Source organism: Ursus arctos, unplaced genomic scaffold, assembly GCF_023065955.2.
Source record: "Ursus arctos isolate Adak ecotype North America unplaced genomic scaffold, UrsArc2.0 scaffold_2, whole genome shotgun sequence".
Classification (NCBI taxonomy): domain Eukaryota; kingdom Metazoa; phylum Chordata; class Mammalia; order Carnivora; family Ursidae; genus Ursus; species Ursus arctos.
Genome location: NW_026622874.1, coordinates 38,810,690 through 38,824,188, shown reverse-complemented (window position 1 = coordinate 38,824,188; position 13,499 = coordinate 38,810,690). Strand labels below are relative to the sequence as shown.

At 38.7% G+C, this 13,499-nt stretch overlaps 1 protein-coding gene across 8 annotated transcripts in view; it reads right to left on the bottom strand.

Moving 5' to 3' along the window:
* The window catches only part of PPP1R12B (protein phosphatase 1 regulatory subunit 12B), a 207,402-nt gene that overhangs the window by 149,515 nt on the left and 44,388 nt on the right, over positions 1-13,499 (bottom strand). For all 8 annotated transcript variants that reach the window (XM_044377710.3, XM_057315719.1, XM_044377707.3 and 5 more), the window contains exons 2-3: positions 8,498-8,628; positions 3,000-3,118 (exon numbers count right to left, since the gene is read on the bottom strand). In XM_044377710.3, the coding sequence (XP_044233645.2) occupies positions 3,000-3,118; positions 8,498-8,628 (250 nt within the window). The remainder of the gene's footprint in view (positions 1-2,999; positions 3,119-8,497; positions 8,629-13,499) is intronic.

Below are 13,499 nucleotides of genomic sequence, written 5' to 3'. Positions count from 1 at the left end.
ATCATATTTACTGATTTATGTTTGTTGAACCACCCCTGCATTTCAGAGATAAACCCCACTTGATCGTAGTGTATGATCTTTCTTTCTATTGTGCCATTGAATTTGGTTTGCTAATATTTTGTTGAGAATTTTTACATCTACATTCAGCAGGGATATTGGCCTATAGTTTCCTTCTCTTTTCTTTCTTTCTTTTTTTTTTTTTAAAGATTTTATTTATTTATTTGACAGAGAGAGACACCGAGAGGAGGAACACAAGCAAGTGGAGAGTGAGAGGGAGAAGCAGGCTTCCCGCCGAGCAGGGAGCTTGACGTGGAGCTCAACCCCAGGACCCTGGGATCATGACCTGAGCCAAAGGCAGATGCCTAACGGCTGAGCCACCCAGGTGCCCCTATAGTTTCCTTTTCTTGTACTGTCCTTATCTGGCTTTGGTATCAGGGTAATGCTGGCCTCATAAAATGAGCGTGAGAGTGCTCCCTCCTCTTCACTTTTTTTGAAAGAATTTGAGAAGGACTAGTATTAATTCTTCCTTAAATGTCTGGTAGAATTTACCAGAGAAACCATAGGCTTTTCTTGTTGTTTGATTACTGGTTTAATCTCCTTATTTGTTATCAGTCTGTTCGGATTTTCTACTTCTTCCTGATGCAGTCCTGGTAGGTTGTAAATTTCTAGGAATTCATCCACTTCCTCTAGGTTATCCAATTTGTGGGCATATCATTGTTCACAGTAGTCTCTTATGAGGCTTTGTATTTCTGTGGTATCAGTTGTAATACCTCTTCTTTCATTTGATTTTATTTCACTCTTCTCTTTTCTTCCCAGTCTAGCTTAAGGTTTGTCAATTTTACTTATCTTTTCAAAAAACAGCTCTTAGTTTCATTGATCTTTTCTATTTTTTTTTTTTTCTGGTCTCTGTTTCATTTATTTCTGCTCTGATCTTTGTTATTTCCTTCCTTCTGCTAACTTTGGGGTAGTTTGTTCCTTTTTCTAGTTCTCTGAAATGTAAAGGTGAGTTGTTTGAGATATTTCTTTTTTCCTAATGTAAGCATTTGTCACTATAAACTTCTAAGAACTGCTTTTGCTGCATTCCATAAGTTTTAGCATGCTGTGTCCATTTTTGTGTGTTTCAAGATATTTTTAAATTCTTCTCTGATTTCTTCTTTGACCTACTGGGTGTTTAGCAGCATGTTTTTTAATATCCATATATTTGTGAATTTCCCAGTTTTCTTCCTGTTATTGATGGAATGTTCTGTATATGTCTATTAGGTCCCATAGGGTCTAAAGTTCAAGTCCAATGTTTCCTTGTTGGTTTTCTGTTCGGGTGACCTATCCATTGTTGAAAGTGGGGTACTGAAGTCCCCTTCTACTATTGTATTATTGTCTTTTTTTCCCTTCAGATTTGTCAGTATTTATTTAATATATTTAGGTGTTCGAAAGTTGGGTGCATATGTATTTATGACTGTTATATCGTCTTGATGAATTGAAAGGGGTATCTGATATAGAACATACCAGAATTCCACATAAAGAGAGAAAAGTGCTGCAAAGTTAAGCACACATTTGAACAGCTCTTCCAACAGAGCACATTCCTTAATCCTTAATTGAAGAGTCAGAAATCAAAATAGAGAAGTTGGTTTCTTGGGGCGCCTGGGTGGCTCAGTCAGTTGAGCGTATGGCTCATGATTTAGGCTGAGGTCATGATCTCATGGTTCATGAGATCAAGTCCCACGTGGGGCTCTGCACTCAGCAGGGAGTCTGCTTGAGATTCTCTCCCTCTGCCCTCCCCCTTCTCTCTCTCAAATCAATCAATCAATCTGTCTTTTTAAAAAAGAAAAGTTGGTTTCTTAAATCAAAGCTATTTTAAAAACCTGTTTGTTTAAAAAAAAAGATTTTGGAAATTGTGATGTCAATCTCAGCATGAGGCTGAGTGGGAGTGAATGGTAAACTAAGTATAAAGTTCTTTAATTCAAAGGGCACAAAAATTATAAAAGGGAAGGCAGTAAAAACAAGTATTTACTGCCCTAGGACATCATTATTTTAAGGCATTGGCATACTTTCCAAAAAAAGCCAGATATTAAATATTTTCCGCTTTGTGGGCCATTCGGTTTGTTCAACTCTGCTGCAGTAGTGCAAATGCAGCTTCCGGTAATATGTGAACAAACAGACGTGGCCAGGATTGGCCTGCCAGTTCTAAAGGATCATATCAGGAAAGGCCACTGGAGCTTAATCTTTTGGAATGAAGTGCAGATTGTGGGTAAGCTAGTTTAACAGAAAGACTAAACATCACTACAAATCATGTCCACAAAGTTTTTTGATGGTTCTAGCAAACTTCCTAAAACTGTCCTCCCTGCCATCTGACTGTTTGCAATATTTTTTAATTAAAAGAACCCAGAGACTTCAGGAGAATCCTGACTTATTCTCTGATATGGATTCCTCTAAAAATTAAAATTGGTATTTGTAGAATTTATTCTTCTAAATAACAAACTACAGAATAATTTTCATGGTCAGTATGGTTAAGGATCATTTCAGAGGTTATAATAAATACTTTTACCAGCACCACTTTCAGCTCTCACCAAGAGAAAAGATGCAAGGTCATCAACAGAATTTGACCAATACTCAAATTTATACTGTATATCATCCTTTCTTTAGACTTTATAACGTGTAGCAAAATCCAATACCATGTACACACAGTGAGAAACTTCACGCTCCTCATCAGTCTAATTCATATTATCAAAGGTCACTCAGGTCACTCCCAACTATACAATGGGTATACATCCTCGGATATGGCAAAAACAAGGAATGGCTGGTCATCCTTTTGACATTTGGCCTATTATTGTGTGAGTTATTAAGAGGATACATGATGTTGGTGATTGATGACTAATGCTGTGGAGACAGATCTAATTCTCTCCTATCATATGATAATGAAAAGCTCTATACAGCAAATGGATTATTTTCTAAGTGGCAATGTTTGAGAGTCTCTCTTGGCACCCTGCAATCGCTTAGGTTACCTTGCTTCTTTACTTGCTCCAGAAGAAGATCCTTCATGGCAGGCTCTTCTGCAAGGTCAGAGGGGACTTCACCTTCACTATTCACAATACCCACACTGGCTCCATGGTTAATGAAATACCTGTGTAGACAAGATCCAGGATCTACATTATCTCTGTCAGTCTAATATTAATTTATACTCGTGCAGATGTCTTCAATGCAGATCAAGGCCACTGTTTGGGGGTTTTAAATAGGGTCCCAGATAACATGTTCCGTTATTAATTTCTAACTCCATTAGCCTTCAGTAATTAGGACTGGAAGCTTCTCTATTTCACGACGAGCAATACCAACAAACAGGATTTCTTTCACACTCATATTCCTAACTTCCACCCTCTCACTCCCACTGGATAGCAAGAGATTTTCTAAATACCATAAGGAAGACACGCAGTCATAAAAACTCACCCACCATCCCTGAGGTCCAAACACAGATTCCCAAAAGGATTTATACACTTGTAATATTGGCATTTAGAACCCTCAGAAGATATGTAAGGAAGTGATTCTCGCAAAAACTTTCTCAGTGCCACATTAGAGTATATTAAGTAGTGCTGGGTATGAAAACAGAAAAATAATGAAATAAAATGTGCATGAATCTACCTAAATTATGCCTCCACAAAATTCTCCCTTCAATGAGACTTCTACAAAAAAACCTTCTACACTCTACAAGGAAACTAAATTACTAAAGAAATAAGTAGTTAAATAAGTAGTTAAATAAGTAGTTAGATTTTATATTGAAATACAATATTCAATCCTGAAGAAGAAAGGTCTGATCATTTTAATACCTTAAATGGATCCTTTTTGATCTTTAAAGAGCTTTCACATAAAATTATATAATGAGTCAGGCAATTTTAAGAAGTAGACAATATGGGCAGTCCACCTCCACAAGAAACTGAGGCCCATACATGTTATTCTCCTAAAATCAAAGAATTGGCAAATGACAGAGGAGGTGGCCCCATCCTCCCATCTTCAATTCTGGTTCATCTGTTCACTGGATCAAGTTGCTTTTGGCCAGTGAGAATCCCAGTAATGCTGGGAACTCTAATGAATACTCAGAGTATTTAAAGGGGGAAAGAAAAACTATTTAAATCAGTTTCAACAAGTTGGCGAGCATTTATCGGTCCCCTACTATGTTTAAGGTACCACATTTTATATCGCAGATATTCAAAAGATAGTCAAGATTTGGTCACTGTATTCAAAGAGTTGGCAAAAGAGAAAGAATCAACAAAGACTATATTAAAATCATGTTTTTGCTGGTATAAATGAGCTTCAATAAATGTTGTGAATTTCTGGATCAATTGCACATATATAGAGTGCAAAAGCATTCACAATTCCTCTAATTTTCAGCTCTTTCTCCTGTCCTCACAGTCTCAAAGAAGAGACTTTTTTTTTTTCAATTCCCTGTATCTGCTTTTTTCATTCCATCAAGTATCAGTCCTCTGTACGTCAATTACTCCTTCATTTCCACATATTCAATAGCTTCTCTCTTCTGGTTCCTCAACTTCAGGCCAAAGAAACATTCAATTACACCTCCCCCACCCTGAAAAATCAAAATGGAAATAATCTACATAGTAAGCACTCAATAAATGCTTTTTGGATTGAACTGTACCCTATACTCTAATCAAACTGAATTACTTAATGTTCCCAAATACACCCCACTCTCACTCAGCTCTCTTCCACAGCTCAAGTAGTTTCCTCCAACTGGATGAAACACCCTCCCCTTATCCTTTCCCTTCTAGAAACTCCATATTTCAATCCAGTTAAAATGCTTTTGCCTTCGTGCAGCCTTCGCCCGTTCTCACCAACTGAATTTTCTGTCTCCTTCCTTTAATTCCTCCCTCCCCCCCAATAGGCCTCCCCAGCACTAATTCTGGACCTCTGCTAAGACACTATTGATAAAATTGCCCAGTTGGGCTGAAAGCTACTTGAGGGCAAGAACTGTGTCTTCCTCAGTGTTATCACTGCTATGACATTCTGACATCATCTCTTTCCTCTCGGCACTACATTACCTGAAATAAATGAAACATCTTAACCACTCTGCTCTGACATCTGTTCCATCCCTTACTGCATCAGGCACAATGTCACTTGGGTATACAGGCCCCTGCTTTTCCCTTTTCTGACATGTTCCTATGCTCATGATCAAGAAGACTCATTTCTAGAAAGCAATCTGGCTCACCATGAATCAGAGATTACTGTTAAGCAAGCTTATCTTTCTAGACCATTTTTAGGAAAAAAAGAAATAAACACCTGTTTAGTTTCCCACTTTTACCTGAACAAGAATAAAATCAATCTATAAAGTAATATTTACTTAACTCCTGAGAATCCTTATAGTTACCCAGAGGCTCAGAAATACCGATTAGTTCAATAAATAGGTCCCCAGAAAATAAAGACCTTCTATTCTTCCTAATTCATGACAGATACAAGGTATTTTTACTACAATCTAAAGGAGGAAGAAAGAAAATTTAATGTGTTTTAAAACCCAGAATAAATTAGCATCCCAATAAACTATAAAGTCAAACTAAATGCTGCACCCTTGGGTCAGTCTGCTGCTTCTAAGTTAAACACTTATTGGTAATAAAAATATAAAACATCCAGCTAACTAACAATAAGCCTGAACTCATATTAAAATGAGAAAAATAATAGCCTCTAAACCTCTTTTTAAAAGTATATCATACTGAGTTCAACTATGAGACAAAAAGGTAATGGAACATGAAATAGAATGCACTTCGATTCTCTCTTCTAAGATTTTATTTATTTATTTGAGAGAGAGAGAGCATGAGTGTGGGGGGTGGGCAGAGGGAGAGGGAGAAGCAGACTTCCTGCTGAGCAGGGAGCCTTTCACAGGGCTCCATCCCAGGACCCCAGGATCATGACCTAAGCTGAAGGCAGACGCTTAACCAACTGAGCCACCCAGGCAGCCCTTAGATTCTTCCTAGAAAGCTAGTTTGCCTTTTGTTTGTTTCCACGCCCTTGAAGTTTAGAATTCCTATGATTCGGAGCATAAGAGTATAAAATTTAAGATTAAAAAAAAGACAAAATGACCGAGGGCTAATCTTATCTAAAACATTGTTCATAGGACCTAAGGTAAAGCAACCAAAATGAGAAACATAAACACTGGGGTTCTTTTCCATTGTACAGAAAATAATGCTACATATTGCAAATAAGTAAATAATGACAAAGTCAAAACCTATCTAATACTGATATGCATAATGAAAGATAAATTAAAGAAGGCCATCCCTACCACCACTCCACCTATGCATTAGATTCTAGTCTAGATGGTCACTGTCCTGGTCAGACTTTCATATGTCTAATGAGTAATAATTTATATGAGGAAATAGTAACTCTTATAGATTCCTTTCACTCAAGGTAATATTTATTTGGGCAGGAGATTGTTAAATTTTAAACTTATTTCCAAAGGAATTGTGTTCATCCAGAAAGATGAATTAAAGAAATCACTGTAAAAAAGCATTTACAATCCTTCTCTCTACTCAGCTTCACAAAAAGAGGGGGGGGAAAAGGAGACTCCATGGACAATGCCAACACAAGTGATCCTAATTCCAAGCATGAGCTTTGCTTATTACCTTCCAATGGAAAAAAGTGAAATTCTTGAATGTAATAAGATTTGTTAACTCAAAAATCACAAACAAGCCACCTGAACAAATAATGAAATATAAAAAATGAGGTACTAACATGTTCTATAACTGTTTCTTAGATACATTTTTAAAGTAAAAATCAAAATCTATGAGGAAGCCACCGTAAGCCTTAGACATCAGAATACTGGCCTTAGTGGTAAGGCTGAGAATCAGAGCCTTTCCTATGAGACTCTGAAAAGAGGGCAGCCTAAGGGATGAAGAGGTGACTGATTTTTACTAAATTAGAACAGGGTGAAGAGCTGAGACTAAAGAAAACTGCATTGTTCGTTTCTGTTGGCTCTGGGGCCAATGCCGTCGTCCACTTTTTAGAACAAGCAGCCCAGTCAAACACCAGCGGGGCTGCCTAGTGTTTCTCTGGCTCTGACTCTCCCTTTGTTTAACTTCTCCCACTGAGCATCCCTGGCTCCAAAGCAAAACAGAGACACAGGCTCTCCCCCAGGAAACCTGGGCAAATCAGATTGTGTGGGAAGCCATTCCCAGGCCTCCACATAGCTGCCAACATAATCCTCCCTGCTGTTTGCTGGATAAGAGCTCTAATTATATGGAAAAGGGCCTTAAAACAAGCATTTGATTTTCAAAGGTTCACAGAATATCATGATTTTATTTAGTGAATTTACCTTATCAACCTAAATCTACTCTCATCTAGAATATACTCAATTGTCTCATTTTAAAGATGTTTCGACTGCTAAAGTCTCTTTCCTATTTTAAAAAAAAACCCTTTAGAGGCGCTTGGGTGGCTCAGTTGGTTAAGTGTCTGACTCCTGATTTCTGCTCAGGTCATGATCTCGGGGTCATGAGATCGAGCCCCGCATCGGGCTCTATGCTGAGTATGGAGGCTGCTTGAAATTCTCTCTCTCCCTCCGCCTCTGCCCTTCCTCCTGCTTGCATGTGTACTCTCTCTGTCTCAAAATAAGTGAAATCTTTAAAAAACAAATTAATTAAATTTTTTAAATAAATAAGTAATATAAAAATAAACATAACCTTCATTCCTTCATTCAACATTTAGTACCTCTAATATACCAGACATTATGTGGTCAGGATTCTTCTGCCCAAGGCAGGGGCAACTAGTTGTCACGGAGGTCAGGAGCTACTTATTTGTCTTAATAAACCTACCCATTCAACTACTGTGGAGAATACGTGCCAATCCCTTCCTTTGTTCCATGTTTAGGCTCATTCTTCTGCCATTAACTATGCGGGTATTGTGATCAGTATGCCAGGCATTCTCCATCTTCGTTTGTACTAAGCACTGATTTTTTTTCTTAAACAATAAAACAAGTTTACAAAGAAGTCCAGAAAAAAATCTCTAGGCCTGCCCACATATTGTTATAATTGCTCAAAAAGTGACCCAGAGAGTGCAACAGGAGCCGCCTCTAAATATCCCAACAAATATGAACTACCTGAGAATAGAAGCAAACAAAAATTTTCAACTAAAAAACTGTGGATTTGGGGCTCAGGTGGTTAAGCAGCTGACTCTTGGTTTCAGCTCAGGTCATGATCTCATGGGTTATGAGACTGAGCCCCGGCTTAGGCTCTGTGCTCAGCAGGGAGTCTGCCTGAAGATTCTCTCTCTGTCCCTCCCCTGACTGGCGTGGTCTTTCTTTCTCTCTAACATAAATAAATAAATCCTTTAAAAAACCAAACAAATTATGGGTTTATATAAAAACACAGTATCAATTATTCCTTAAAAATGATTCAACCTACTGCTTTTATAATTTGTAACAGAAATTATAACTATTTATGAATTCAAATTTTTAAAAGCAGAAGAGAAATGAAGGCTATTCCTACAAATAATCCAAACTCATACAGAGACTCACTCTGCTATGTTGAGATAGCCACAGGAAGCTGCTGCATGAAGGGGTGTCCAGCCCTCGTTGTCCTGCTGGTTTACATTGGCTCTGTTCTCCACCAGAAACTTCACCATGTCCAAATTTTCATCAATACAGGCCTAAAAAGAAAAGTCCATTCATTCACTCAACAAGTACTTATTGAGTTCTACTGTGTGCCAGACACTGCTCTGGGCATTGACAATACAACAGTTGTAATGATATATTAATTTCTATTTCTTGCATACCGATAAAAGTGTCCAGAGGATGACTTCTAAGCTTTGTGATTTTATGCAAACCCCAGAAGTGTCTGCATGCCTCAATATCTCAGCTGTGGGGGGTGCCTGGGTGGCTCAGTTGGTTGAGTGTCCAACTCTTGGTTTTGGCTCAGGTCACAGTTCTTGGGGTCATGGGACCGAACCCCACATCAGGCTCTGAGCTCAGTGGGGAGTCTGCTGGAGAGTCTCTCTTTTCCTCTCCCCTCACTCTTGTACCTCTAATAAATAAATAAGTCTTTAAAAAAAAAAAACCTCAGCTGTGAAATAGGTATAATGACACTTAATTTTATTTATAGTACTATTAGGCTTAATTGTGAAAATGATTTCTAAAGTACTATAAATGGTGAGCTGTTTCATCATCATAACATAAAAAAGGACCTGCTAGAAACCACTAATTCGCTTACGAATTTCAAGAGAAAACAGTCACACAGAATCAAATGCAATTTTCTCAGTGGGAAGCTACAGTGTAAGATTCAAACAATCCCTGCTTTGGTGAGAAAGGATGAGGTGATCACTTCAAACCTAAGAAATGTACTTTCTTTTCATGTATTTTTTGAATGGCTCCAAACCATATGGCAAAGTACGTTTGTAGTTATGAATGGTTAGGGATCTTTAGCTGCCCCTCTCACAGCAAGTTAGGAGAAAGCAGAGGAGCTCTTTGAATAGAAATTTTAGGCCTCCCATAAGCCTAGAAGAAACAGTAACAAATAGCAATGAGATCTTCAGACCAATAGGCTGTCTTAAGCTATCTACAGAATAAAAAGGAAGTAAAATGCCCACATTGATAAAGGCAGTCATTATCAAGGCTTTGATGGTTCTAAAACAGTTGGAATAATTCAGGACCTAGAAACAAATGAGACTCCTTTTTTAAAAAACTTGTCTTTAAATCCCCCCTTTGGAGGCTGGAGGTGTGTGTGTGGTGGGAGTTAAAACTTTAGCTGAGGGGCTCCTGCGTGGCTCAGTCGTTAAGCCTCTGCCTTCAGCTCAGGGCGTGATCCCAGCGTTCTGGGATCGAGCCCCACATCAGGCTCCTCTGCTGGGAGCCTGCTTCTTCCTCCCCCACTCCCCGTGCTTGTGTTCCCTCTCACTGGCTATCTCGTGCTGTCAAATTAATAAATAAAAAAATCTTAAAAAAAAAAACCTTTAGCTGAGAAGCTATTATCAGATCAAAATGATTTTCTATAACAATATTAAGACATTATTGGCCCTTTTCACTGTGTTGACATTTGCACTAAGGATACAAAAGGTATTATGGGTAAAACTACTGATGCCTTTATATGAATTAAGGCAGTAGCATCAAAGGATACTAGTACTCACTGTTTTCTTCCCTACCACACACTCTCGGTTTAAAACAAAACAAAACAGCTTCATTTAAGAATGATCTTGATGAGGGTGCCTGGGTGGCTCAGTTGGTTAAGCATCTGCCTTCAACTCAGGTCATGATCTCACGGTCCTGGGATGGAGCCTCACATGGGGCTCCCTGCTCAGAGGGGAGTCTGCTTCTCCCTCTCCCTCTGAGGAGAGAGAGGGTGCGCGAGTGAGTACAAGCAGGGGAAATACAGGCAGAGGGAGAAGCAGGCTCCTGCTGAGCAAGGAGTCTGATGCAGAACTCGATCCCAGGACCCTGGGATCATGACCTGGGCCCAAGGCAGATGCTTAAGTGACTGAGCCACCCAGGTGTCCCAAAAAAATCTTAAAAAAAAATAAAAAAGAATGGCCTTGATGAAGTAGTAAATGTTATTAATTTTATTAAATCTCATAGGAGGTATACATTAAGCACTTCTGCTGCATCCCAAAGTATGATGGTTATTTCCAAGAAAAAAGCACTTGTGTATCTATTGTGAGATGAACTAGTCACTTTTTCACGGAATGCTATTTTTACTCAAAAGAACAAGTGACATGCCAATTATGGTTTAAGACTTGAAAATGAAGGAGGTGAGCCTTGTTCACTTCAAAGAAAATAACTAGCATTTGCTGCCAGTGATAAAATTTGACCATCCAAAAGAACTCGGAATTTTGGGAAACACACCACTACCATGAACACTGGACAGCTTCCTAACACTCTTTTGACGAGATCAGTGGGACTATCCACAAATGTATAAGTAAACGCATAAACATTTGGAAAATCTGCATAACTCAATGAACCCTTATTTTCCAAGTACTAATGAAATACATGGTATTAGATAATCATGCATGGGTAAAAGATTCATTCAAAGTATAAGTTAGACCACTCAATTTTGATGTCACAAAGTAAGAAAAAAAACCCTGACATGAGTATCCACCATTGTCTGTACAAGCTATCAAAATACTCTTTCCTTTTCCAAATTTATATATATATGGGGCTTAAGTAGTACATATCCTACTCAGAGAACTTACAGGAACTTCTTCCAGAGATAAACCTCAGGTCAATCCTGCCTAGAAGCAGGGGCATGCATGAACAAAGACAGATTCAATTTGGATGAAAATTTAATTAGGTAACCCTGGTTACAAAAAGCATCTCTGTTCATTTTCCCCAAACCATTTGATACTCTTTTTACATTTACTGAGATTAGCTAACATATCAGCCTAGATAAGATTTGATGCAATATAATATATTCCTTTAACCTGACCTTTGGAAGCCAGATGACTCTTACAGCCAAAATTCATAATGGTCTCTCTTTCAACAGGCAGCTCCAAAAATTACATTTCTTCTACGATGTTCCCTTAGGTTTATCAATTTCGACAAGCATTCCTCATTTACTCTTTACTTCTTTACCATGTGAAATATTTCATAACTATTATTATTACTAAATTTCAGATATATTCCATGTCTGCCAGTCTGCAATCCCCATAGGGTAAGATTTGGCCAACTCATTGCAGAGTACCTTGCTAAAAACTGTTAATAAAGACTTTTAAGTGAAAGGATGGAAGGGAATACTTTTCAAAAAGGACTAAAGTCTAAGAAGAAGAAAGTGCTTTGCCCATGTAATAAATAAACTCCTGTACCATGAAGATCAAATGTGCCATCTTAACCTGTGTTAAGCAGCTGGGTCAACTGCTTCCTGCTCAGTTGCAAAATTTCTTTGGCTCAACAGTCTAAAAACTTAGCTCCAATGGCCACACCACCACCAGGCAGATTTTGGAAGCCAACATTTTCAAGATCATTGTTTGTCCTTTGAAGATGACAGCAGTCAAATCCCAGAGGGCCTAAAATAAGCCCAGTGAGTCCAGGTATCAAACAGGAGAAAATTTCTCTTTCCATCCCTCTTCTCTCCCTTCCTTTTCTTAATCTCCTTCACCCTATCACCACTTCAGTTCTCTTCCTTTTCAGTTTTGTGATATTTTTGTCTATGAATCTCAAATTCTTGATACAGTATTTTTAGTATTTTTAGACATTGTGAGGATGTTTGAGACGACAACAACAAAAATCTGCAATGTGCTTTGGCAGATCATCAGTCTCCAAAGAATCATCTCAAAGAAAATAAAGTAGGTCAACAGTTAAATTATTCTCCATACCCTTCACAAAGTGAAGGACACTATATTGTTAAAAACATCAGCTTTGAAGTCAGACAGACCCGGGTTGCATACCAGCTCTGCCAATATGTATAACCTGGAGTGAAGTATGTAACCTGAGGATCAGTGTACTTGTCTTTTTTTTTTTTTTTTTTAAGATTTTATTTATTTAATTGAGAGAGAGAGAGAGAGTGCACAAGCCAGGGGGAGAGGCAGAGGGAGAGGGAGGAGCAGACTCCCCGATGAGCAGGGAGCCCAAGGTGGGTTTGATCCCAGGACTCCAGAATCATGACCTGAACTGAAGGCAGACACTTAACCAACTGAGCCACCCAGGCACCCCTCAGTACACTCATATATAGCGGGAGAATACCACCTACCTCATAGGATTTTGTGAGGATTAAAGGAGCTAAACCCTGGCATTGTGTTTGTTTTAAAGCCACCAGTTTAACAAATAGCAACTTCCCCAGGAAAAAGCACAAATTGTACTAACTCTTCACCCATCACTGCCCTCCCCCACCTCCAGGATCTTACAGGAGGAATGCAGTTTGGTAAAAAATTTTTTTGAACTATCAAGATTGTAGAGCTTGTTTATTAAGTCTGACTTCAAAAAAATTCCTCTCTAGTGTGCGGGATTCTGTAGTTCCTAAATTCAGGAGCTATGTGAATAAAATAGTAAGTACCATGGTTAAGCTGAAAGAGACATCCTCAGAGACAATCAACAGAGTTGTGCTCATGAAATATCTTGGAGTGACCATCCTCCATTCTTTTTGTTTCTGTCTCCAGAAGAAGGAATATGACTAAAGCCATGAAGGAGAGACAAAGAGTCACTGAAAACCTTCTCAAGTGAATAACGACTAAATTTAGATGCCCTTCTGCCCACTCCATGCGCAGCTGTGCTGCTGACTCATTCACGACCGAAGCGTGGTGGCTGAGCGGGTTCGTCCATCTATAAAACCTTGTCCAGGGGGTAGACTCCGACATGAGGCTTCTCCAGACAGCTGTAATGAACCTTCCAGATAGACGAGTCTTTCCTTTCCTTGAATAGGCAAAGGACACTACAGAAGTTTCTGATGTTACTCATGACATCACCGGGAATATTCTTTGCATTTAACCCTATTCCGTCTGCTGTGGCTTATGTTCATTTCCTTCTATTTTTCATTCCTGAGGATACACAGAACATTACCAAAATAACATGTTCTCCTATGCTCCTTAACAAAAGGAGA